At 36.8% G+C, this 23,775-nt stretch overlaps 2 protein-coding genes across 2 annotated transcripts in view; both read right to left on the reverse strand.

Annotated features, from left to right (window-relative positions):
* Nucleotides 1-3,482: 3,482 nt before the first annotated feature.
* LOC118802491 overlaps nt 3,483-23,775 on the reverse strand; it is a 31,141-nt gene continuing 10,848 nt past the window's right edge. Inside the window, exons 8-21 of the mRNA XM_036563037.1 lie at nt 23,059-23,219; nt 19,037-19,370; nt 16,929-17,243; nt 16,310-16,615; nt 15,780-15,957; nt 14,865-15,067; nt 14,246-14,551; nt 11,931-12,248; nt 11,314-11,619; nt 10,689-10,970; nt 9,236-9,559; nt 6,920-7,237; nt 5,534-5,821; nt 3,483-3,940 (exon numbers count right to left, since the gene is read on the reverse strand). Coding sequence (XP_036418930.1) covers nt 3,777-3,940; nt 5,534-5,821; nt 6,920-7,237; nt 9,236-9,559; nt 10,689-10,970; nt 11,314-11,619; nt 11,931-12,248; nt 14,246-14,551; nt 14,865-15,067; nt 15,780-15,957; nt 16,310-16,615; nt 16,929-17,243; nt 19,037-19,370; nt 23,059-23,219 — 3,803 coding nt within the window. The 3' untranslated portion in view covers nt 3,483-3,776. The remainder of the gene's footprint in view (nt 3,941-5,533; nt 5,822-6,919; nt 7,238-9,235; nt 9,560-10,688; nt 10,971-11,313; nt 11,620-11,930; nt 12,249-14,245; nt 14,552-14,864; nt 15,068-15,779; nt 15,958-16,309; nt 16,616-16,928; nt 17,244-19,036; nt 19,371-23,058; nt 23,220-23,775) is intronic.
* Nucleotides 12,139-15,904, reverse strand: LOC118802490. The gene is made up of 5 exons (XM_036563036.1): nt 15,678-15,904; nt 14,865-15,179; nt 14,246-14,551; nt 13,613-13,892; nt 12,139-12,248 (listed from the first exon to the last, which is right to left on the reverse strand). The coding sequence occupies exons 1-4, from the start codon at nt 15,772-15,774 to the stop codon at nt 13,711-13,713; spliced, it is 900 nt and encodes a 299-aa protein (XP_036418929.1). The 5' UTR covers nt 15,775-15,904; the 3' UTR covers nt 12,139-12,248; nt 13,613-13,710.

Below are 23,775 nucleotides of genomic sequence, written 5' to 3' on the forward strand. Positions count from 1 at the left end.
CTGTACTCTATCACCTGTCTGTCTAGCACTTTCCCAGCTAGTAAAATCATCTGGCCCGGTTCCTACTTTACTGGTGGCACAGTTGGCAGAGTGTCGGTTGTGGACAAAAACAATATGGTCTTTGATACTTTGTCAAAATGTCTTACTGTGGCACATATTTATAGGTAGCTACATACATAAAACTGTAGGTAGGATAAATCATAAATCACCTTATCAGGGGTAATTAGTCATATTAAACTGGACAACACAATAGATTGTACAAAAGACTTGAAATAAAGCTGAATTACAATTAAAAACACAAGTTACTACCCTATAGTAATGATATGAACATATTCCCTGGATGGGTAGTACAAGTTGTTGGACTATCGGCCCGGTTCTGCCACAGCTCGGTTTGGTTCTTCAAGGGTTTTTCAGTAAAGGCATCAGTTTTATTTAGAACCATGCATTGTATATAGAACCATTTCATGCTTAAATGGTTCTTTGCATTGTGAAATGGCCTGTAATAATTTAATAAAATGCAATTATTATTTGATTATATATGTAATAATTACAATTTGAACATTTAATAATTACAGTTTTACTTGCTAAAATAATAATAATCCCTACTTGTGTTAAAGTCAAATATCATGTTTTTATTTGTGCTGATAACATTTGTACTGGTTCAAAAGTAATTTCTCAAATAAAAATTGTGGATGAAAAGCTTAAAGCATTGCTCAATGCGCCTCCGCCACCAGATGGCGCAGTAAGCACGTTTTTAAAATATATCGGTTGGCATTGCTCTGGCAGTGGCAGGGCGCCCCCTTGTGGTCAGGAAAGAACGGAGAAAAAAATCTAGGACATTAAGTTTCTCATAACTCGTGACCTCAATATGTCAACTTGTGTCCTCAATATAGTAAATTATGGCCTCAGTATAGTAATTTGTTGTCTCAATATAATAATTTGTGGCCTCAATATAGTAAATTGTAGCCTCAATATAGTAATTTGTGGCCTCAGTATAGTAATTTGTGGCCTAAATATAATAATATGTGGCCTCAGTATAGTAATTTGTGGCCTCAATATAGTAATTTGTGGGTTCAATATAGTAATTTGTAGCCTAAATATAGTAATTTGTGGCCTCAATATAATCATTTGTTTTCAAAATACAGTAATTTGGGGCCTAAATATAGTAATTTTTGGCCAAAATATAGTAATTTGTGGGTTCAATATAGTAATTTTTAGCCTTAAATTGAAATTTGTCATTTTTGGCCTAAATATAGTAATTTGTGGCCTCAATATTATAATTTGTGGCGTTAATACAGTGCACTGTGGCCTTCCATAGCAACGGAGCGAAGAAAGCGCGGGAACGCCACTGGAAAGAAACTCGATGTCAAAGTCTTCACAGCTTTTCTGAGGTAAAGATTATTTTTAACTTATTGCTATTTTATTTATCGATAGTCTATTGATATTTGGATGAACTAACAAACTGTGTATGGAAACTGGGAAAGCGTCACGTGAACTGGTAAGTTTCTCCATCTAAAATACTGCATGTAATGTTAGCTAACTTAGCTAAAAGGCTAACAGCTGAGCCGTTACACTCATTACAACTCTGTACTGGTGGTCGGTGTAAGATGACAAGCTAACCTGCTAATGTGAGCTGTTTTCTGCATGCTGAGCTAAAAGACGCTGGATCTCATTTGGGCTTTTAGAGGTAACGTTAACCCCTGAGTTAATACAAGCTTTTCTGACTAACTCAGCCAACATTACCTCAAAGTCTGAAGAGTGAAGGACAAATGTTTGTATGAAGAGTGAGATAACCTGAGGACTGTGTTCTGTTCAGCACTCAGTGCAGTTTTATAGATATTTCTAGTACTTATAAAGCCCACACACTCAAAAAGGTGGTTCTTCAAGGGTTCTTTAGTAAAGGCAATGGTTTTATTTAGAACCGTGCGTTGTATATAGAACTATTTCATGCTTAAATGGTTCTTTACATTGTTAAATGGCCTCTAATAATGTAATATTATATAATTGTTATTTGATTATATATGTAATAATTGCAACTTGAACATTAATAATTGCAGTTTTACTTGCTAAAATAATAATAATCCCTACTTGTGTTAAAGTCAAATATCATGTTTTTATTTGTGCTGATAACATTTGTACTGGTTCAAAAGTAATTTCTCAAATAAAAATTGTGGATGAAAAGCTTAAAGCATTGCTCAATGCGCCTCCGCCACCAGATGGCGCAGTAAGCACGTTTTTAAAATATATCGGTTGGCATTGCTCTGGCAGTGGCAGGGCGCCCCCTTGCGGTCAGGAAAGAACAGAGAAAAAATCTAGGACATTAAGTTTCTCATATCTCATGACCTCAATATGTCAACTTGTGTCCTCTAAATAGTAAATTATAGCCTCAGTATAGTAATTTGTTGCCTGAATATAATAATTTGTGGCCTCAGTATAGTAAATTGTGGCCTCAATATAATAATTTGTGGCCTAAATATAGTAATTTGTGGGCTCAGTATAGTAATTTGTGGGTTCAATATAATAATTTGTGGGCTCAATATAGTAATTTGTGGCCTCAGTATAGTAATTTGTGGGTTCAGTATAGTAATTTGTAGCCTAAATATAGTGATTTTTGACCCAGATATAGTAATTTTTGGGTTCAATATAGTAATTTGTAGCCTAAATATAGTCATTTGTGGCCTCAGTATAGTAAATTGTGGCCTCAATATAGAAATTTTTAGCCTTAATATAGTAATTTGTAGCCTAAATATAATAATTTGTGGGTTCAATATAGTAATTTGTAGCCTTAATATTATAATTATTGCGTAAATATAGTAATTTGTGGCCTCAATATAGTAATTTGTAGCCTTAATATTGTAATTTGTTGCCTCAATATAGAAAATTATGGCCTCACTATAGTAATTTGTGGCCTAAATATAGTAATTTGTGGGCTCAATATAGTCATTTGTGGCCTAAACATAGTAATTTGTGGCCTAAATATAGTAAATTGTGGCCTTAATATAGTAAGTAGTAATTAAATTGGTATAAAATATTTATACTGTTTTGTCTTGCTGTTTCTCCTGTATGTAGTTATTAATAGTGTGTTAGGATTTATTAAATATATTATGTCTGACCAAAAATGATTTTCATACTTGCACTTAAAACAGTATAATTGGGGTAACCAACCAAAGAAATATAACATATATGTGTATGTATTTACCTTGTTTGCATCAGTGAGTGATGTCAACAATAATTCATTACAATACAAATACTTTATTAATACACAATACACAAGATTTCTGAGATAGACAAACATTTGTTTGAATTTTTTGCAGTTAAGGAAATGAGAGCAACTTGCATGTTCACAGTAAATGCTTTTAACAATGCACTTGATGATAATACTTACTTAAAATATAAGTAAAACAATAATAATGTAATAATACTCTAATTTTGTTAGATTTAATTACTATAGATAACAGAATAAAAAGCAACACATCAGTGTATTTAGTTTTGAACACTGCTTTTATTTGAAGAACAATAATGATAAAAAATGATAAAAACAGTCAGCAAAAGGTAACAGGCATGAGAGTGAACAAAGCACGCTAAGCCATGGAGAGAAACCTCCATTTACAGCATTTAGTGGCGAGAGCATTGATTTCCTTTCCTTTTTCTTTTTTTTTTACATTTCTTCTGCCATTTATTATTTCTTACTGAACAGAGCTTCGGAGAACCTTCTTCACAGCAGTAAGATGTTCCTGTATTTCCTAGTTCAAGTACAAACTCTAGTACAAACTGCATCACTCAACCTTCACTCTGACCAGAGTAACTGAGAATCCGTAAATCAGAGCGATGAGGAAGAGTGCGATGAAGGCACACGCCATGTTCCAGGTTTCCGCAGTCATGTCCTCTGTGGTGGCTTCAGACATGTTCTCGTCGAAGTATATACTCTGCTCAATAATTTCTGTAGGAAAAATGAAAGGAAAAATGCAATTTGTTTATTATTGTACTTCAGCCTAGAGCGACCCTTTCTTTATGGGCCCATATGCTACAATGCTACAGTATGGACCCCTTATGACATTTCTTTAGCAGAAACAGTCAGAATTTATTTTTGTATGACCATTTTCAGTGTTTCCTCTAGGTTTTTTTTGACAAAAAAATTTTGGCTGCTTAAGTTGACACTGGTGTTCGCTCGATTCCTCAGCCCGCTGAGGGCTCATCTGTCACCCTTCGCTTAGGCTGATAAAGTAATGGAACAGCCCTTAAGATGGTGCTGTGGACTCCCCTGAGTGGACGAGGACTTGTTAAAACCGATATTAAACAGGAGAAAGAAAGACCGGGTAGGGGGCTGTCATGCGTCTTCTCTTCGTGTATCCCTCATTTCAAATTAAAAGCCCTCTACAGAGCTTTGTTACTGTGACTTAATGACATTTAATAAAATTCTGAAGTAGTGGGCCGCCGCCGCAAGGTATATATGTATAGTGGAAACACTAATTTTCCATTCTCTCTTTGTCTTTTATAATTAAACAGGCTGTTTTTGCTCCTGTGCTTTAAAGGAATAGTTTGGCAAAAAATCTAATTAACATGATTACCCCAGATGCAGTCGATCTGCCCAGACATATATTATATTTTTAATGTCTGCTTCTCTTGTTTACAGTGGGAAACGCTATGCTAACATTTAAAAGGGAAATTCTGCTGATTATTCAAAAATTCTGCATAATTAAATGCTCAAGATGTAAACAAAGTCATTCAGAGTGATTTTATGTGAAATGGTTTGTTGTAGAAAAACCTGATGATTTCTTTACAGCAGTAATGATAGGAACCAAGAGTCACAATGACTACCACACAAATATTGCCATTTTATTAACCATCCACAACCACCATTGAATCTACACATGTCTTCTGAGTTCTTAAATGTTATGTTGATAATAATGAAATATTTGTAATCTGAAAAATTCTTTGGGGACTATTTTGCCTCACAGCATCCTCAATAACTCCACTCTCAATACTATCGTAAAACAGTGCCTCAGGCATCACGCAATGCATTTACCATTTCATGTAATAACTTTCTGTGACAGAGCTTTTAGAAGCATTAAACTCTTCAGACGTCTGGTTCCTATCACCATAACTGTGAACAATTCTGACTCTGTAAGCTTCTCTAGATCGGAGCATTTCACATCATTCTGAATGACTTTGTTTACATCCTAACCATTTAATTATGCAGACATTTAGACTTCAGGGATGCCCAATTTAAAAAGCAGTCCAGGCTGAAACACTCCTTATAACTTCAGTGTGAGTGGGCGGAGCTCAATTGTTGTAGACTGAATAAGCCAATTTCTGTTTTTTGTGACATCATGAAAATGATGAAATCAAAAAGGGCTGTTTTTGGAACGTAGTTTCTATAAACGGACCAGGGAGCAGGCTGTATGTTTTACAACTTTAACAGTGTTTACACACTATAGTAAACTCTTTTAGAGCAGCATTATTATTTGCAATATTGGCCCTTTAAATGAGGCTCAACTCTTTAAACAGATGTAAAACTGATGGAAATACTTACCTGCTTTGGAGATGTTGTGATTAATAGTGCCAGTGATATGCATCACCTGGCAGGTATATACAGATCCAGGTGGCCATTCAGAAGGCAGGACTTGCAGCTGGCTTTTAACATTGAATTTCCCATCAGGCCCTTTGGCAGGGCTGGTGATGTTGTGCTTACGTGCGATGGTCACACCATCCAGCAGCCAGGTGATGCTAATAGCAGACGGGCTGTATTCGTACGCCAGACACACCAGCTCATCCCGAGCCTGCAGTATCTTCACAGAGGGTTTCGTTTTAGTCACTGAGGCTAGATAATAAAGGCAGAGAGGAGCAATCAGAAAAAGAGAAAATTTATTCATAGGGATACTATAAAAATGCCTAACATGGATTTTGAATCATATTAGAACTGATCATAATTGATCATAATGATATTCAATAAATATATGTGGATGTACTTATTTTACATGCACATTGGTATAAAAAGGCTGCAACCATTCCATGTTCCAGACATTTTTTACTGTGCTTTTGTTTTATACTATTGAGACCGCCAAAAAATAAAACAATACAAAACACAGTTAGTGCAGAAACATTTCATCTACTGCAATAATGCTGCATTTAAATATATTATTTTAGGAAAATAATCACATCATTCTACAGTGTTAAAAACTAAGAAGTGTTGTTTATTTCATTTATTTGCTAATATTTTCCAGTTGTCATTATTTTAACACTGTAGAGTTTGGTCAGTAGGGGGAGCAGTGCACTCACTCAGGCTCTACCTAGGAGCACAGCAATTGACTTAGAGCTGCTGAATGCTGTTTTATTGGCTTCCTACAAAAGGGTCAGTATGAATTAGGGCCTGCTTACTGTAAAACATATGTACATAAGATACTGGTAGGCTGGTGCTTGATTTTACACCTCAAAGCTGATTCATTGTTTGTGCTAAAATCTCCGCTTGTTTCCACTTTGTATGAAAGCCTCATGAGTCAGATGTAAAGGAGTTTGCATGGCTTGAAAGGCAGTCAAATCTGTCCTCTTTTTTGAGTAACATTGATGAATAAGGGACACTTTGTTTTCACCCCAATAAAAATATGTTTTTACCTACATTTAGCCCAGAATTTCTCAGTGTTGTTCCTAGATCCTAGTGCTATGGATGCTACTTGAGCTAAAAGTTTGGACATAGCCACAGCAACCAAAAGAGGCGGGTCTTGTCAGAATGTTTGCAAATGGTCAATTTTGGTAAGGTTTGAAATGTCACGGTACGTTGAACACATTTTCTTATTTAATAGTCCTGAACCAAATCAAATAGTGGCTGCATTAAGTTGTTTCCTGAAGAATCGTGATCAAATCAAATTGTTTTAGCGTCAGAGATTTACACCCCTGGCTGGGATGCTTCCACGTTACCCACCATACAAGTTGTCCAGTGTGCTGACGATTGGGCTTGAGGATGACTGATGGTTGACTACGCAGGAAAATGTGCCATGTTCGTGTCCTGATGCTAGTAATGTCAGTGCGCTGTGCATGGAGAAATCTCGGCCAGCAGAATGAGGGCCCACTGGACTGTTAGTGAAGCGAGACACATCCAGCCTCTTCTGATCCAGCTCCCAGTGGACGGAGATATCAGCAGGATAGAACCCAGTGATCAGGCAGAGAAGAGTGGAGTTATGGGAAGCAGACAGGTCACTGTCACTGGGGCTGAGAATTCGGACAGTGGGGCGTTTGGGTTCTGTGTGTACAAATCAAATAGAAGAGCTTTGAATGAAGAAGTAAATATTTTAATTAGTCAGCTGTAGGTCTATAGCTTAAGACTTTTAATAACATGAAAAACTGAAATTATTGCAAGATTACATGAGAAATATTCCAGCTTTTTTCAACCTAATCTAGATCTGCACTTGGTTGGTTATCACTAGGTGTTTCATGACTATTAATTTTTTACTATCCTACTACTTATTAGAAAAAAACTTTTTTTTAGTTGTCCTCATTATCATGTTTTTAAAAACTGAGTGTTCTGGACATCTGTGAATAGTATTTCCTTAGTAGCTTCCTAAAAGGGGCCGGTTCCAGCAGCAGATGCTGCAGTTTGAGGTGTGAGATGTGCCCTGCAAAAGAGGTTTTGTGGTAGTTCAGTAAATTTCAGTCTTAGGTACTCTGTGCACCAAAATACAGAGACTGTCTGATGTAATTTGTAGGCTAAAAATCACCACAGCTTTCAAGAAACTCACCCCTCACTAAGAATTTAAACTGGCTCTGTCCGTCTGTATGATTGGAAACAAACAATTGTTTATAAGGTGAAATGCTAGTGGCAGGCAGTTGCATATCCTTATGACCTTTTAAAGCGAGATATAGGCTTATTGCTGAACATTCTGTAACTGGATGTTTTGCATGTCAGTCAAATGGCCCTTTGCTATGACGGAGAGCGGTTTACAAAATCTCTCTCGCTTGTGAGCCTGTATTTAGGTGCAGTCCTAAACAGCTTGCAGTGGAATTGGTTTCACTTTGTGTAGTATTTCCACACTAATAAAGTACTTTGGGCTTTGTGTTTAGCGGAAAAACTGATTTCTATTTTCTCGTCCAGCCACTTCACTGCAGTTTTTACCACCGCTGTATTTCAGGCACTGTTGTCAAGTAGTTGACTGCTGATCACAGTGCCGACTACTGGATTTATTAGTTGACTAGTCAACTAGTCCAACCCTTTGCCAGCACGGATAATAAATACATCTCTGTACTTAAAAAAAGAACAGAAAACTTGTTAACTTGAAACGAAGCCAGTAGGCAGTTCCCGAATTTTGTGAATAAATGGTTTGAAATTCGTCACTATATAAGGCGAACCTGAAATTCCAGCTGTTTTAACAGTACAGATGTTATTCCAGGACAGAATATTTTGTCTTTCACAATGATCACTCCTTCAGATCAGGCAATCATAGTGTCATAAATTTGTGCTGTGTCTTGGTCGAGAGGCTTGTCACCGACTGATCACCGCTCATGTTCTTGTGCGAGTTCATAAGTCGTTCGGGAGGCGGGTCAATAAAATATCAATCAGCAAAAAAATTCTGACATGCGAGACTTTTCATTGGGGCATCGTAGGGCGTAACAGAGTCCACATTTCTGTTCTTCGATTATGTCACACTTCAAGGCCCGTTCATTGTTCACAACGCTTGTATTCAAATAATGGGAAATTGCTGTTCATTTTCTAAAGCAAAAGACATGATACTAGTTCAACTTAACGGATGCTGACTACTATATTTCATAATTGACTAGAAGGGGCTTGTAGCCTCTAAAATTTCATACATGTTAAATATTTTTTAACTTATGTTTCCAAAATAAGCAAAAACATAAAATGATTCTAAATAAAAAAAATCTTAATAAAAAAACTAAACAATAACTGCGGTGTTCTCTGACGTGGCTGCATAAGTGACACCTCACTTGCTTCTGGCTAAATCCATTCCACTGTTGCTGGAGAATATATGGCTAAAGACAGACTTCTTTTGTTTATTCAGTCTCTTTTCTTTATTATTAACCCTTTCATTATCATTGAATATGTGACATGTCACTGTAAAGTGAGGAAAATGGATTTGCTGCCCTGAGGCAACGTTATGCCGTTGAGGGTTTTCTAGTCTTTTCTAAGTTCAGAGAAAGGTTATGAAATGGTTGCTTGTGGTGATCAACTACATGCTACACATACAGATTAGATTACTTTAAGGTCCTATTTGATGTGAGCACTTGCCTCTGACTTTGACGATGTTGTGATCCTGTGTTTTGCTGGAGCACCGATGGCTTACTTCACAGGAGACCTCAGCGTATGCATTCCATCTTGAGGCTGGTAACTTTAAAATACTCTGGACACTCTGGGTTCCATTAGCATGGTCTTTAGGGGGTTCTGTGGTTATATCTTGAGACTGTATGACCTTGTCTATTTTCCAAGTAATAGAAAAGTCCTTGACCCTGTGGCCAGTAACCAGACAAGTCAGAGGCACATCAGCTGACCTCATGTCACTGAGGGAAGGACCCAACAGGTATACCTGCGCCAACTGAGCGAAAGGTGCAGTCACTGTGAGACGAAGAGATAATATTAGAGTAAAGAAGTACATGTATTTGAACGTTCACACCAGGAAGCGTACAATATATAAAAGCATATTAAAGGAATATCAAATAATTTATGGTTCCCCACTTACCCTCTATGTAGTTGATTAGGCAAGACATATTTGGAGTCCTATTTTGCTTCATTAGTTTACAACTGGAGCTGCAAAGCTAACATCACCAACAAACAATCTGGGCTTTTTGGGTAACTGAATTCTAACAAACACTAGAACTAAGTTACCCAAAAAGCCCAAATAATTTTCATAAAAGTACATCGACAAAACTTCTCCCAACCCATTCAAACCTCATCCATATCTTTAGTAAGACCCCGTTGTCTAAACTGGGTGCTCATAGCTTTCAGTTACGCAAGGCTTTGTTAGCTTTTATGGTTTACAGTAAGTCATACTGTGTCCTCAACCACATTGACAAGTTTGTGTGATAATTAAGACCTGGATGCAGTTTGAGTGGGTTGAGAAAAAGTGTCAATGTCTTTTTACAGAAACTATTTTTAAGTTTTAGCGTGTATTAGCAACATTAGCCTTGCAGCTCCAGTTCTAAACTATAGAAGCAAAATTTAGACTCCACAAATGTCTTGGCTGATCGAATACATCCAGGGCAGTGGTCACCAACCCTCATCCTGGAATGTCCTACCTTCCTGCTGAGTCTAGGTCCAACCAAACTTGCTCCAAGTCATTGACTTCTTCAGAAGTCCTTCATTGGCTAGATCAGATCCATTAGAAAGGGGGTTGGCAGTTTGTTAGATGAAGTTTGGACCTAAACTTTGCAGGAAAGGAGACCTCCAGCAGGAGGTTTGGTGACCACTGATTTAAGAAAGTGGACGATTGTGTAAATTTGATTCTAGGAGTGCTGTCGTAGAAGAACCTAAAGAACTTAAAGCAAACTTCCTGAAGCAGTACATGGAACCATTATTCTAAATGAGAACAGTGTGTAGTGTGAACAGTGTGAAGAACCTCCACATAACCTCCACAGAAGGTTTTATACCCATTAAATGTTCTTCCTAGAACTATATATCAAAGACCATCACCATTTAGGAACCTTTATTTTTAAGAGTGTGGGCCTCTTATTAGTCCTTTTATTACCTGCACAAGCACTGATGTTTTCCTTGATTGTTTTCTTAAGATCAGTGACCTGGCAGGTAAATTCCTTCCCTTCGTTCCACTCTTCCAGCGACAAGTCCATCTCACTGAACACTTTCATGCGTCCATCCGCTTGAATCATGGCTTTACTAGGGACATCAGGTCCCTTTCCAGAGTTGGGGAGCCATTTGATCTCTGGTTTAAATCCAGTTCCAGTACACAAGAGTTTCTGTGGTTCTGATTTCCTCACACTGGGAACCAGTGAGAGATCCATAGAAGGGTCACCTGGACAGAAGCTCAAATGTTTAGCATTAAAAGCCAAGAAGGAGATTCTGGCTTAAATATCCTAAATAAAATAGTTTGGTGAAAACATAAATGTACAGTTTCCCTCATTACTCCAAAATATAGTCACCTAAGACATGTTTAATATCTGAAATTTGCTTCTTTATTGCACTAAAATTATGGGGCTAATGTAGGCATTGAGTTATGGAAGCTGTCTTAGTCATAGTCGATTGACTACACTTAGGGTAAAAAAGTACATTTAGGATAAGTGTGTAAAATTAGTTTTTAAAGTATGTTTCCTGTTTGAACAGCATAGAAAATGTGCTGAGACTGAAACATTCCTCACCAAAAATCTTCCCAGTGGGGTCTGATGTCCACTGTTTGGAAGGGCTTTGTTGAACCTTACAGGTGAAGCTGTTGTCTTTTTCGCGATGTTGGGCAGGAACAGTGATGCGTGCGGTCAGAGAGTTTTGGCCTTTTGGCAGATCCACATACTGAACTTGACCTAGTAGAGTTTGATTGGCCTGGAAGGTGACAGAAAGCTCACCAGAGGGAACATTTCTCGCAGAACATTCCAGAACAGCACCATCTCCATTAAGATTGTCCGAAAGAGGTCTCCTGATCTCCACTGTAAGATCTTTCTCTGCAGACTCTGAGGAACGTGAGAACATTTCATTCTCATCATACATTCGAGGGTGAATCTCTGACGTATTCACACAGTATTGAGATTTTTTTGTTTTTGAATTTTATGTTATGAAAGTAGCCTGAGAATTTTACTTTGACTCAAAAATGAGCGTATACTGTATGGAATGATATAATCAATTTTACCATTTCCAGATTCATGCACCTAAACATTTAGATCAATGTATCGATGCATTTTTCACTAAACATGCAGGAGAACTGCAGGCATGAGCCACCTACATTGATGGATACATTTAATAGAGAATTTCCTAAAATGCTTACCTAGACCGTTCACAGTTTTCTCTTCAGGTTTCTCGTCACATGGCTGTTTAACTCTGCATGTTATACTGTGAAGTTGCTCCCATTCTCTTGCTGACAGAGTCAGGTTGCTAACAGTGAGCTCAGTGCTGCTGCTGGGTTGTCGGTCTTTTTGCTCTGCACTGGCTTTTTTCTCCTCGTTTCCATTCAAAACCCATGAAATGATGGAGCTGAGTACAGCTTCAACAACACAAGAAGCTGTTACCACTGAATCTGGCTGTAGGGACGGATCAGAGAGACGAGGTTTCTCCAGGTGTATCAGTGGTTTGGCTGATGGATGAGCTGAAAATCGAAGAGATTTTTAATGTCCAGTCAGAATCTTTGAAGCTTTATGGGGTTTTATTTGCCCCACACAGGGTTTGGAGGGTTACTTTAAAAATGTATTCCAGTACAGATAACATATTACCTATTATAAATTTGAATCTCTAACATAATCCAATGGATTACTGTATTAAAACAATGTATTCGGATTCCTTTCCATCACTTTTGTTTTACTTGTCTTTTTAAAGTCACGTCATTAAATAAAGACAAGAAAAAATAATTTAAAAAAGTTACTTTCATACAAGACATACAGGAAAACTGCACTGTTGTATGAAGCAAAATGACAGATAATAGGTGATTTAATTGCCTGTGCTTTGTGCCAAAAGATCAATCTGGTAGACACTTTATTTTGAGACCCTTCATCAACAATAATTATTAATAGAGGCCATTCTGAAAATGATGACTGACCATCATCTGTGTTCTGCTAAAAGGCCTGTAGTGACTCTTAAGGCTTCATATCGGTGTGTCTTGCTTTGACTTAGACGGTTGCTGTTTGTGATGTTTTTTGACTGTCCCTCAGCTTTCGGCAGCCCACAGTAATAAACATGTTCTTAAAGTTTTAAAAGGCATAAATTTCTCTTGAAAACTAATTTTGTTACCTGTAATAAATGATTTACACATAATAACATTTTTGTACTCATTGTTCGAAACCTGTTGAAGAAAGAATTCATATATGCAAAAAATGAACTTTACTGCTTAGAAGAATGTTTTCACGTTTCGTTATTCTTTTGTTCCACATTATTCTTCTTAGTTAACGTTAATGTTATCTCACTTCAGCACGTTATCAAAAGACAGATTTATAGCTAGTCCAACTGTAGAATTTTATGAAGGAACAAATAAAAATAAGAGTTTATTTTCAGATCGGTTTGCTGCCGTAGAATCAGTCAATGTGTAATACGAGGGTAAGGAACTGATTCAGATGACTTTTGGGAAAACTGCAGCTCTCTGCCAAAGAAATAAACTACTGAAATATCTCTAGTTTTCTGGTAATGAGCATGTTTTTTTGTACCTCTAATTTGATTGCTATTTTTTTTTACTGTAACTGTAATGGAGGAGATCACAGTTACCTTTTTTGTAAACTGATTACGTAATGCTGTTGCTTGTATTCTGTTACTGCCCAACCTCAGGTGAAGTCCAACAGTCATGAAGGAAATGTGATAAATGTTCTGGAATCTTATAGATTGCCTACACACCTAAAGGTACACTCAAGTAAATACATGAATAAGTGAAAAATTGCTTTTCTAAATAAAAACCCTGATTTCCTTTTCTATACTTACTGTAAATGTTAACAAACAGAAATAATCTCATACATTTTCAAGTCTTACCTGCACAAGCACTGGTGCTCTTCGTTGTGGTCCGAAGATCAGTGACCTGGCAGGTAAATTCCTTCCCTTTGTTCCACTCTTCCAGCAACACGTCCATCTCACTGAACACTTTTCATGCGTCCATCCGCTTGAATCATGGCTTTACTAGGGACCACAGGTCCCTTTCCAGAGTTGGGGAGCCATTTGATCTCTGGTTTAAATCCAGTTCCAGTACACAAGAGTTTCTGTGGTTCTGATTTCCCCGCACTGGGAACCAGTAAGAGTTCTACAGAGGGGTCACCTGGACAGAAGCTCAAATGTTTAGCATTAAAAGCCAAGAAGGTGATTCTGGTTTAAATATCTTAAATAAAATAGTTTGGTGAAAAGTTTCCATCATTACTGCATAGTATAGTCACCGAAGACATGTTTAATGTCTGAAATTTGCTTCTTTATTGCACTAAAATTATGGGGCTAATGTAGCCATTGAGTTATGGAAGCTGTCTTAGTCGTAGTAGATTGACTATATTTAGGTTAAGAATAAAAAGTGTGTAAAATTAGTTTTTTTTTTTAAAAAACTATCACTTAAATAAGATCTGAAGCATGTTTTCTGTTTGAACAGCGTAGAAAATGTGCTGAGACTGAAACATTCCTCACCAAAAATCTTCCCAGTGGGGTCTGATGTCCACTGTTTGGAAGGGCTTTGTTGAACCTTACAGGTGAAGCTGTTGTCTTTTTCGCGATGTTGGGCAGGAACAGTGATGCGTGCGGTCAGAGAGTTTTGGCCTTTTGGCAGATCCACATACTGAACTTGACCTAGTAGAGTTTGATTGGCCTGGAAGGTGACAGAAAGCTCACCAGAGGGAACATTTCTCGCAGAACATTCCAGAACAGCACCATCTCCATTAAGAACGTCCCAAAGAGGCCTCCTGATCTCCACTGTAAGATCTTTCTCTGCAGACTCTGAGGAACATGAGAACATTTCATTCTCATCATACATTCGAGGGTGAATCTCTGACGTATTCACACAGTATTGAGATTTTTTTGTTTTTGAATTTTATGTTTGAAAGTAGCTTAAGAATTTTACTTTGACTCAAAAATGAGCGTATACTGTATGGAATGATATTATAATCAATTTTACCATTTCCAGATTCATGCACCTAAACATGTAGATCAATGTATCGATGCATTTTTCACTAAACATGCAGGAGAACTGCAGGCATGAGCCACCTACATTGATGGATACGTTTAATAGAGAATTTCCTAAAATGCTTACCTAGACCGTTCACAGTTTTCTCTTCAGGTTTCTCGTCACATGGCTGTTTAACTCTGCATGTTATACTCTGAAGTTGCTCCCATTCTCTTGCTGACAGAGTCAGGTTGCTAACAGTGAGCTCAGTGCTGCTGGTTTGTCGGTTTTTTTGCTCTGCACTGGCTTTTTTCTCCTCGTTTCCATTCAAAACCCATGAGATGACGGAGCTGAGAGCAGCTTTAACAACACAAGAAGCTGTTACCACTGAATCTGGCTGTAGGGACGGATCAGAGAGACGAGGTTTCTCCAGGTGTATCAGTGGTTTGGCTGATGGATGAGCTGAAAATCGAAGAGATTTTTAATGTCCAGTCAGAATTTTTGAAACTTTATGGGGTTTTATTTGCCCCACACAGGGTTTGGAGGGTTACTTTAAAAATGTATTTCAATACATATTACTCATTACCTATTATAAATTTTAATTTGTAACATAATCCAATGGATTGCTATTTCAAAGTAATATAATCTGATTACTTTCCATTACCTTTTTATCACTTGTCTTTTTAAAGTCACATAATTAAATAAAAACAAGAAAAAATTATTTCAACAAGATTACTTTAAATTAACACAAGACACTCAGAACAACCACTGTTTTATGGAGCAAAATGACCAATAAATGTTCTGGAATCTTATAGATTGCCTACACACCTGAAGGTACACTCAAGTAAATACATGAATAAGTGAAAAATTGCTTTTCTAAATAAAATCCCTGATTTCCTTTTCTATACTTACTGTAAATGTTAACAAACAGAAATAATCTCATACATTTTCAAGTCTTACCTGCACAAGCACTGGTGCTCTTCGTTGTGGTCCGAAGATCAGTGACCTGGCAGGTAAATTCCTTCCCTTTGTTCCACTCTTCCAGCAACACGTCCATCTCACTGAACACTTTTCATGCGTCCATCCGCTTGAATCATGGCTTTACTAGGGACCACAGGTCCCTTTCCAGAGTTGGGGAGCCATTTGATCTCTGGTTTAAATCCAGTTCCAGTACACAAGAGTTTCTGTGGTTCTGATTTCCCCGCACTGGGAACCAGTAAGAGTTCTACAGAGGGGTCACCTGGACAGAAGCTCAAATGTTTAGCATTAAAAGCCAAGAAGGTGATTCTGGCTTAAATATCTTAAATAAAATAGTTTGGTGAAAAGTTTCCATCATTACTGCAAAGTATAGTCACCGAAGACATGTTTAATATCTGAAATTTGCTTCTTTATTGCACTAAAATTATGGGGCTAATGTAGCCATTGAGTTATGGAAGCTGTCTTAGTCGTAGTAGATTGACTATATTAAGGTTAAGAATAAAAAGTGTGTAAAATTAGTTTTTTTTAAAAAAAACTATCACTTAAATAAGATCTGAAGCATGTTTTCTGTTTGAACAGCATAGAAAATGTGCTGAGACTGAAACATTCCTCACCAAAAATCTTCCCAGTGGGGTCTGATGTCCACTGTTTGGAAGGGCTTTGTTGAACCTTACAGGTGAAGCTGTTGTCTTTTTCGCGATGTTGGACAGGAACAGTGATGCGTGTGGTCAGAGAGTTTTGGCCTTTTGGCAGATCCACATACTGAACTTGACCTAGTAGAGTTTGATTGGCCTGGAAGGTGACAGAAAGCTCACCAGAGGGAACATTTCTCGCAGAACATTCCAGAACAGCACCATCTCCATTAAGAACGTCCCAAAGAGGCCTCCTGATCTCCACTGTAAGATCTTTCTCTGCAGACTCTGAGGAACATGAGAACATTTCATTCTCATCATACATTCGAGGGTGAATCTCTGACGTATTCACACAGTATTGAGATTTTTTTGTTTTTGAATTTTATGTTTGAAAGTAGCTTAAGAATTTTACTTTGACTCAAAAATGAGCGTATACTGTATGGAATGATATTATAATCAATTTTACCATTTCCAGATTCATGCACCTAAACATGTAGATCAATGTATCGATGCATTTTTCACTAAACATGCAGGAGAACTGCAGGCATGAGCCACCTACATTGATGGATACGTTTAATAGAGAATTTCCTAAAATGCTTACCTAGACCGTTCACAGTTTTCTCTTCAGGTTTCTCGTCACATGGCTGTTTAACTCTGCATGTTATACTGTGAAGTTGCTCCCATTCTCTTGCTGACAGAGTCAGGTTGCTAACAGTGAGCTCAGTGCTGCTGGTTTGTCGTTTTTTTTGCTCTGCACTGGCTTTTTTCTCCTCGTTTCCATTCAAAACCCATGAGATGACGGAGCTGAGAGCAGCTTTAACAACACAAGAAGCTGTTACCACTGAATCTGGCTGTAGGGACGGATCAGAGAGACGAGGTTTCTCCAGGTGTATCAGTGGTTTGGCTGATGGATGAGCTGAAAATCGAAGAGATTTTTAATGTCCAGTCAGAATTTTTGAAACTTTATGGGGTTTTATTTGCCCCACACAGGGTTTGGAGGGTTACTTTAAAAATGTATTTCAATACATATTACTTATTACCTATTATAAATTTTAATTTGTAACATAATACAATGGATTGCTATTTCAAAGTAATATAATCTGATTACTTTCCATTACCTTTTTATCACTTGTCTTTTTAAAGTCACATAATTAAATAAAAACAAGAAAAAATTATTTCAACAAGATTACTTTAAATTAACACAAGACACTCAGAACAACCACTGTTTTATGGAGCAAAATGACCAATAATAAGTGACTTAATTGTCTGTGCTTTGTACCAAAATCTGGTAGACATTTTATTTTGAGACGCTTCATCAAAAGTAATTATGAGGTTAGATTTATATGTAGTTCAACTGCAGAATATACTATTATAGATCTATTATAGATGATATTAATAGTTTTAGAATGAAATATTTTATTTGAGGTTATTTAACTATTGTGCTCAAACTTTACATGCGAATTTGACCATGAATGTGAAACGTATTGGTATATAATCATATATCTTGTAGAGTCAAGCCAAATAGAATATATCAATAATTTACCAGGGGGAGAGAAGCACTGTAGCCCTTTTTTGATGCTTAAATCTTTAAGCTAGGTTTCTGAAAGCAAGCTCAACCACCCTGAGATAAACTAGCCCATAGCTGTGGTACTCATTGTAATTAACATCTTGTGAAATTGTTGTTTAAGCTATGAAAAAAGGATCACACTCAGTGTGCAGTATTAAGATGTAGAGTTTATAAAGTATTTTGATCTCATCTGAAGCAAAGTTAGCTCAACGTCAGAGTAAGGTAATAATCTTAATAAATAGCCTACTTCATTGCTTGTGAAGTCAGGAAAATCCTTGGTAATGGTAGCGAACTCTACATGAACTCTGCTGGGCACCGGCGTTCTTTGTGTCGATGTGCGGGAAGGGGAGGCGGATCTAGCATTGTTCATATAGTTCAGCTACTAGAGATTGAGTATCTTGAACCTTGACGAATACACCTTTAATGCAGCTAGTTGCAGGTTGTGAGTTGCGTATATAACATATTATTGGTGCAGCTTAGCAGTTCAGAATTCAAAGTTGCATGCAACACAATAGATTACTCTCAGTAGCCAAATTTGCGGCTTATACTTTTGATACATTGTATCGTTCTCACAATATAAAGTGATCTAAGATGTGTTACATTTGCATATCTGTACCATTTTTGTCAACAGTTGACACTGTTGATCACGTATCCTTTCAAATGCGTGAAAAAGTAGCCTTTGCGTTACAGATCATGATGCGTTACCGACATTTTGATTGGCTATTTCATGAAACTGAGAATGGTTGCATGAAATTGAGATGGTTGCAACTGTTGCGGCTGTGAAGTAAGTTACAGTACGCTTGACATAATGCAGTTCAAGTGCAATTTTGTTTAATGTGAGTTTCAAGCAACTAAAGTTGCATGAAAGTTTCACAGTGTAAAGGCAGCCTAAAGACCCAGTCACACTAGCATCTGCCTGCAAGTGGAATTACATGGATTTTAATGCTCTTTGGTTGCAGTCATTCAGGAGACTGTATTATTATCTTAACGTTTGTGTTTTTATTGGTTGCCCTAGACAAGATTTACACTATTTACACTTTTTTTTTGCTACAGTGCGTACTGTGCTGTGGCAAGCATACAATTATCTGATTTGTATATGATCGCTTTTTTGTGGGTTTTGTTGATTGCTGCTGAGTGCTTACCTTTGCAAGAGGTCCATGTAGCAACGTAGTTTTTGGATGAGTGGCTTGCCTCACAGGTGTACTTCGTACCTTTCTCCAACTCATCTGCACCAACGAGTATTTCACTAATGTGAGTGAAGATCTCTACTGGTTTTCCTTCTTTCTGACCTTGACTTTTTAAAGTTCTTCCCGTTACAGTCAATTCCTTCTTATCCATGAACCACGTCACGTTTTTGTTGTCAGGAGTAAAACCATCCAGCAAGCAGACAAGCTTAACATTGTTTTCGTCCTCTTTACTCAGCACACTGATATTGGGCTCCACTACAGGCACAGCTATAAACAGTGGGAACAGAAATCATATCACTGAGGCAGTATTGTAAATTTCCAAAATTCTTTCCATATTATATAATAAAAATGGCTGAAATGTAATCAAAGTCATTCAGAATGGTTTGATGTGAAATGCCCAGTTCTAGAGAGACATCCCAACAACAATGCTGATAGGAACTGGACGTCTGAAGAGTTTAATGGCTCTATAAGAACCTTCACAGGAAGTTAGTACATGAAACGCTTATAAATATACATCCTGATGCGTCAGACATTGTTTTTAGACTTAAAAGATACAATTTTGGCCTTTACAGTTTTTTATTGCTAACAAGCATTTTTAGTTCTCTTTTTCAAATCTCTCCACACAGTTAGCACAACAGCATTATTTGGAAAGCATCCATATTTATTCCTTGCTCAAATAAAGAATGCATTTAGTGAATTCTTCTGTTCACTTCTCACCAGTTTCAGCCTTCAACAAAACTGTGTATTTTTGTAGCTCAAACTGTACTTACAAGGCTGTTACACTTAATCTCAGAAACTAACATGAACATAACTCTGCATATCAATTTGCTAAGTCACAATTGCTATATTGGATAACAACCAAAGCCCAAATAATTATAATGGTTATAGAGATATATGTTTTCCACTTTGTGTCAGTCTGTCTCAGATTAACTTTAGACCAGAGATGTCGGCGGCATTTCTGGAAGTTGTTGATATGTTGCTTCTGCTTTGCCTAGTAGAGTTTTAACTTGTGTTTACAGCTGCAGTGCTGCAAGGTGTGTTTACTGACAAGGGTTTTCTGAAGTAGTCCCAAGTCCATGTGGTTATATTTATTACAGATGCATGTTGGCTTTTAATGCGAAGGTGATTTAATGCATCCTTTACACACAAAGATTTCTCTGTATTCTTTGTATCTTTTAATAATGTTGTTGATTGTAGATAATAATGATGTGATAATAAATGTTGTTCCTAAACTGTTGAACTATTCGCTCAAGCAGTTTTTTGCAAAGTGGCAAATCTCGACCCATCCTTGCTTCTAAATGACTGAGCCTTTCGTGAATGCCCCTTTTATACCGAGTCAAAATAGCATTACCTATTACATATTCACCTGTTTACCTGCGGAAAGTTCCAAAACAGGTCTTTTTGATCATTCTGTAAACTTCCCATGTGTTACATTGTCCCACCCCATATTTTTTTAAATGTGTTGCAGGCATTAAATTTTTAGCACATGCACAAATAATCAATAAAGCTCATGAGGTCAAATATTAAATATCTCTTCTTTTTGGCATTGGGTTTCAACTTTTAATGAAATAATGCAAAGTAAATTTTTAGTTTAGAAGTACAAAATGAATATTTGAAACCTCAAAAACAGCTCAAATGAACTGACCTGTTCTACTTTTCACAGTGTTGTTTACATTTTCAGCCAGAATGGTAAACTAATAACAGTACAAAACAAAACTACAGAGCAAATAAATCTTCACCACTCCATATTTACATAAAATACCTGAAAACTAACAGTCGTTGGTGTTTCTGAGGTGACTGTGCTCTGATTGACAAATTATTCCTGTTATTACAACACTACTGTTGATGTTTTAGTGGAATGAGTTTATTTTAAGATGTTTCTGCAGTGTTTCTGTAGCTGTACAGCAACAAAGTGAACTTCTTAGTGAATGTAAAAGCCTATAAATGCATGCAGGGCATTGAACAGCAAAATAGTCCCCAAAGATAACATATTTATTTCAGATTCACCATTATAAACATGACACATAAAAACTGAGAAGACTTGTGTAGGTTCACTGGTGGTTTTGGATGGTAAATATAATGGCTATATTTGTGTTGTAGACATTGTAGACTGAACCACTATAAAGACATCTGAGTTTCTCGACAATAAACCACTCTGAATGACTTTGTTCACATCTCAACCACTGAATCATGCAGCAGTTTTGAAAAGTTGTAATTCCCCTGTGAAATGGAAGCCTTATTTTCATTCATACAAAAAGGATAAAACATATATCAAACAAATAATATAATTGGTGGTCACTTAATAACATTTACATTTCAAATCTCATGTGAAACAGTGGTTGGTGTTCGATATATCTCTGAGATACAAATGAAATCTTACGTTAGTGGTTGGGTGCGTCCGTTATTTTTAGGATGCAGCCTTTTTTCGGGTTTCGGGTTGTGGTGGAGAGAGGAAGGAGTGCAGGACAGGCTTCAGCGAGCATAGTGCACAGCGAGTGGAAGCGTTAGGCAACAACAGGACTGAAATAGCCTCCAAAAAAGCAGAAGTGAGAGGCCAGCTGTGTCCCTGAGACAGAGAAGAGCACACCTGCACAGGAAGGGGTGCTGTATTTGCATGCATGTATGTAATTAGTTATGTAACAGTTGTTTTTCATGGTCCTGCTTTGGTTCAGTGACTTGTTTCCGACATGGGTGGATGCCTTTTACACAATTTACTAATAAAACAAGACATTTAACTCAGGCTTTGTTCACTCTGAAAATTTTTTTATTCAATTTTGAGATACAGAATAGTTTTTTTTTTTCGCTCAAAACATTGAACATGTATTTGTGTATAATTATAACAAAGTTATTACAGTAAAAGCAGGATTTAAGTGTATTTACAGATATAAAACGGAGAAAATGTAGAAAGTGACAGAAAGTAAGTTTTAGAGGAGTATGATGAGGGAGATGTTTCCATCCTTGCACCCGATAATCATTTCACCTGGAATCACAATTTGTACACTAGTTAGATCACAATATATATGCAGTGTTTATAGCGCAAAGCTCTCTGTTAAAGTTATAAGTAAATTCCTTCACGTTGTGTCATATTTTAATGTAAATGTGTTCCAGTGCCTAGCATCACATCACATAGACCTCAAACTGTGTTGGGTAAGACTTTATTTGAACTAAATAACTTTGACATAACCCATGCTATAGACATATCACGGCACATATCATATGCTGTCATGAGTTGTCTTGTCCAGTGATATAAGTGTCATGTATTTTCACTGTCAAAGCACTGTAAAATTTAACAGTCAACCCCCTTTTTAAGGTTAAATACATGTAAATGAACTTTACATATACTGTATTTTAACACTGCAGTTAATTTTCAGAAATAGAATGTAAATTCACACAAAAACAAATAATTTCACAGAAATTTATTTCAATGGTTGTTACTGTTACTGTAAAAATACTGTATTTGAGAATAACTACACTGTAAAAAGTGGTTTGTTGGTTTGTCGAATTACTTTATGTGGTGATAAGTAAATAAACTACTTGTATTCAACCTAAATAAACACTTGGAAGGAACTATTGTTGCCGTCAAAATGATTTTTGCTATTTTTTATAGGTTGAGCTGATGAAGCTTTTTCACGTAGTAGTCGAACTAGAATATTATTTCTAAGGAATTAAATGAATGCAATTTTACAGATTTGTACCATAATTGAGAAAACATATTTTGACTGTTGTTTAACAGGTTTTGTCTGACCAGACTTTTTTAAGTGTACAGTATGCCTACCAGAAATTAGCATGTGACATATCATCATAACATCAAACATTTTTACATCTGTCATGCCATTTCAGATAACAGTAACACAACACTCTTATATTACTGAACAAAATCTGTCATAACAGCATGTGACATCTGCTATGATATGTTCATGGCACGGTTATGTCAGTGTTAAGTAGCAGGTTAACGTATTACCATATTCTGAACTCACCTTCACAATAGTGGCGCCAATGCAGTAGATCAGGGTGATGAGGAAGAGAAAGACAAATGTTAAGGCAGTGTTCTCCATGTTACTGTCTTCTGTCTCCACTGACCAATCTGTCTCCTTTGGCTCTTTGCAGAACATCTCCGTCAACACCATGCAATCTGTGACTGAAAAAAAAAGTACACACGGAGTATGGAGGATGCTACCATCTACTATGTTAATGTGCAGCGTAGGTTTTATTTTTGTTCAACACATTGGAAATGGACATTTGAAATGCACTATAATTTCTGCACAGAATGTTTTTCCCCAAAAATATTAAAATTCAGCAAATAAACAGTAATTGTGCACTAAAATGTGCATTCCTCTGTAGAGGATGTATGCTTAGAAAATGAACAGAACATTTCATTTACCCAGCGGTGCCTAAACTTCTGCACATGGCTGTACTAATAGAGATGAAGTAAATTTATCAGTAACTAAATTTAGATTTATGTAGTTTTTGTTGTTGTTATTTATTTATTTTTATAGGCAGCTGTTACATAAAGTCGTATGCAAAAGATTGGACAGTCCTGGTCAAATGACATGTTTTGTTGATTTTCTAAGTGTAAGTTAGTTAGTTAGTAAGTTCACCCTGTACAGATGCACAAGTACTTGATTTGCTGAATTTAACGTATTTAAACCATAAAATTTGGCCTGTGCAAAAGGACATTTTATATTCTATGTTTC

Source organism: Colossoma macropomum, unplaced genomic scaffold (genome assembly GCF_904425465.1).
Source record: "Colossoma macropomum unplaced genomic scaffold, Colossoma_macropomum, whole genome shotgun sequence".
In the NCBI taxonomy this organism is placed as follows: Eukaryota; Metazoa; Chordata; class Actinopteri; order Characiformes; family Serrasalmidae; genus Colossoma; species Colossoma macropomum.

Coding starts and splice junctions, on each gene's coding strand:
- LOC118802490 (XM_036563036.1), bottom strand. CDS start 15,774: ATGGACGTGTTGCTGGAAGAGTGGAACAAAGGGAAGGAATTTACCTGC. Junction 15,180..15,677: donor GAGCACCAGTGCTTGTGCAG/GTAAGACTTGAA, acceptor TTCGATTTTCAG/CTCATCCATCAGCCAAACCA. Junction 13,893..14,245: donor CCCCACTGGGAAGATTTTTG/GTGAGGAATGTT, acceptor GCTTCTGTCCAG/GTGACCCCTCTGTAGAACTC.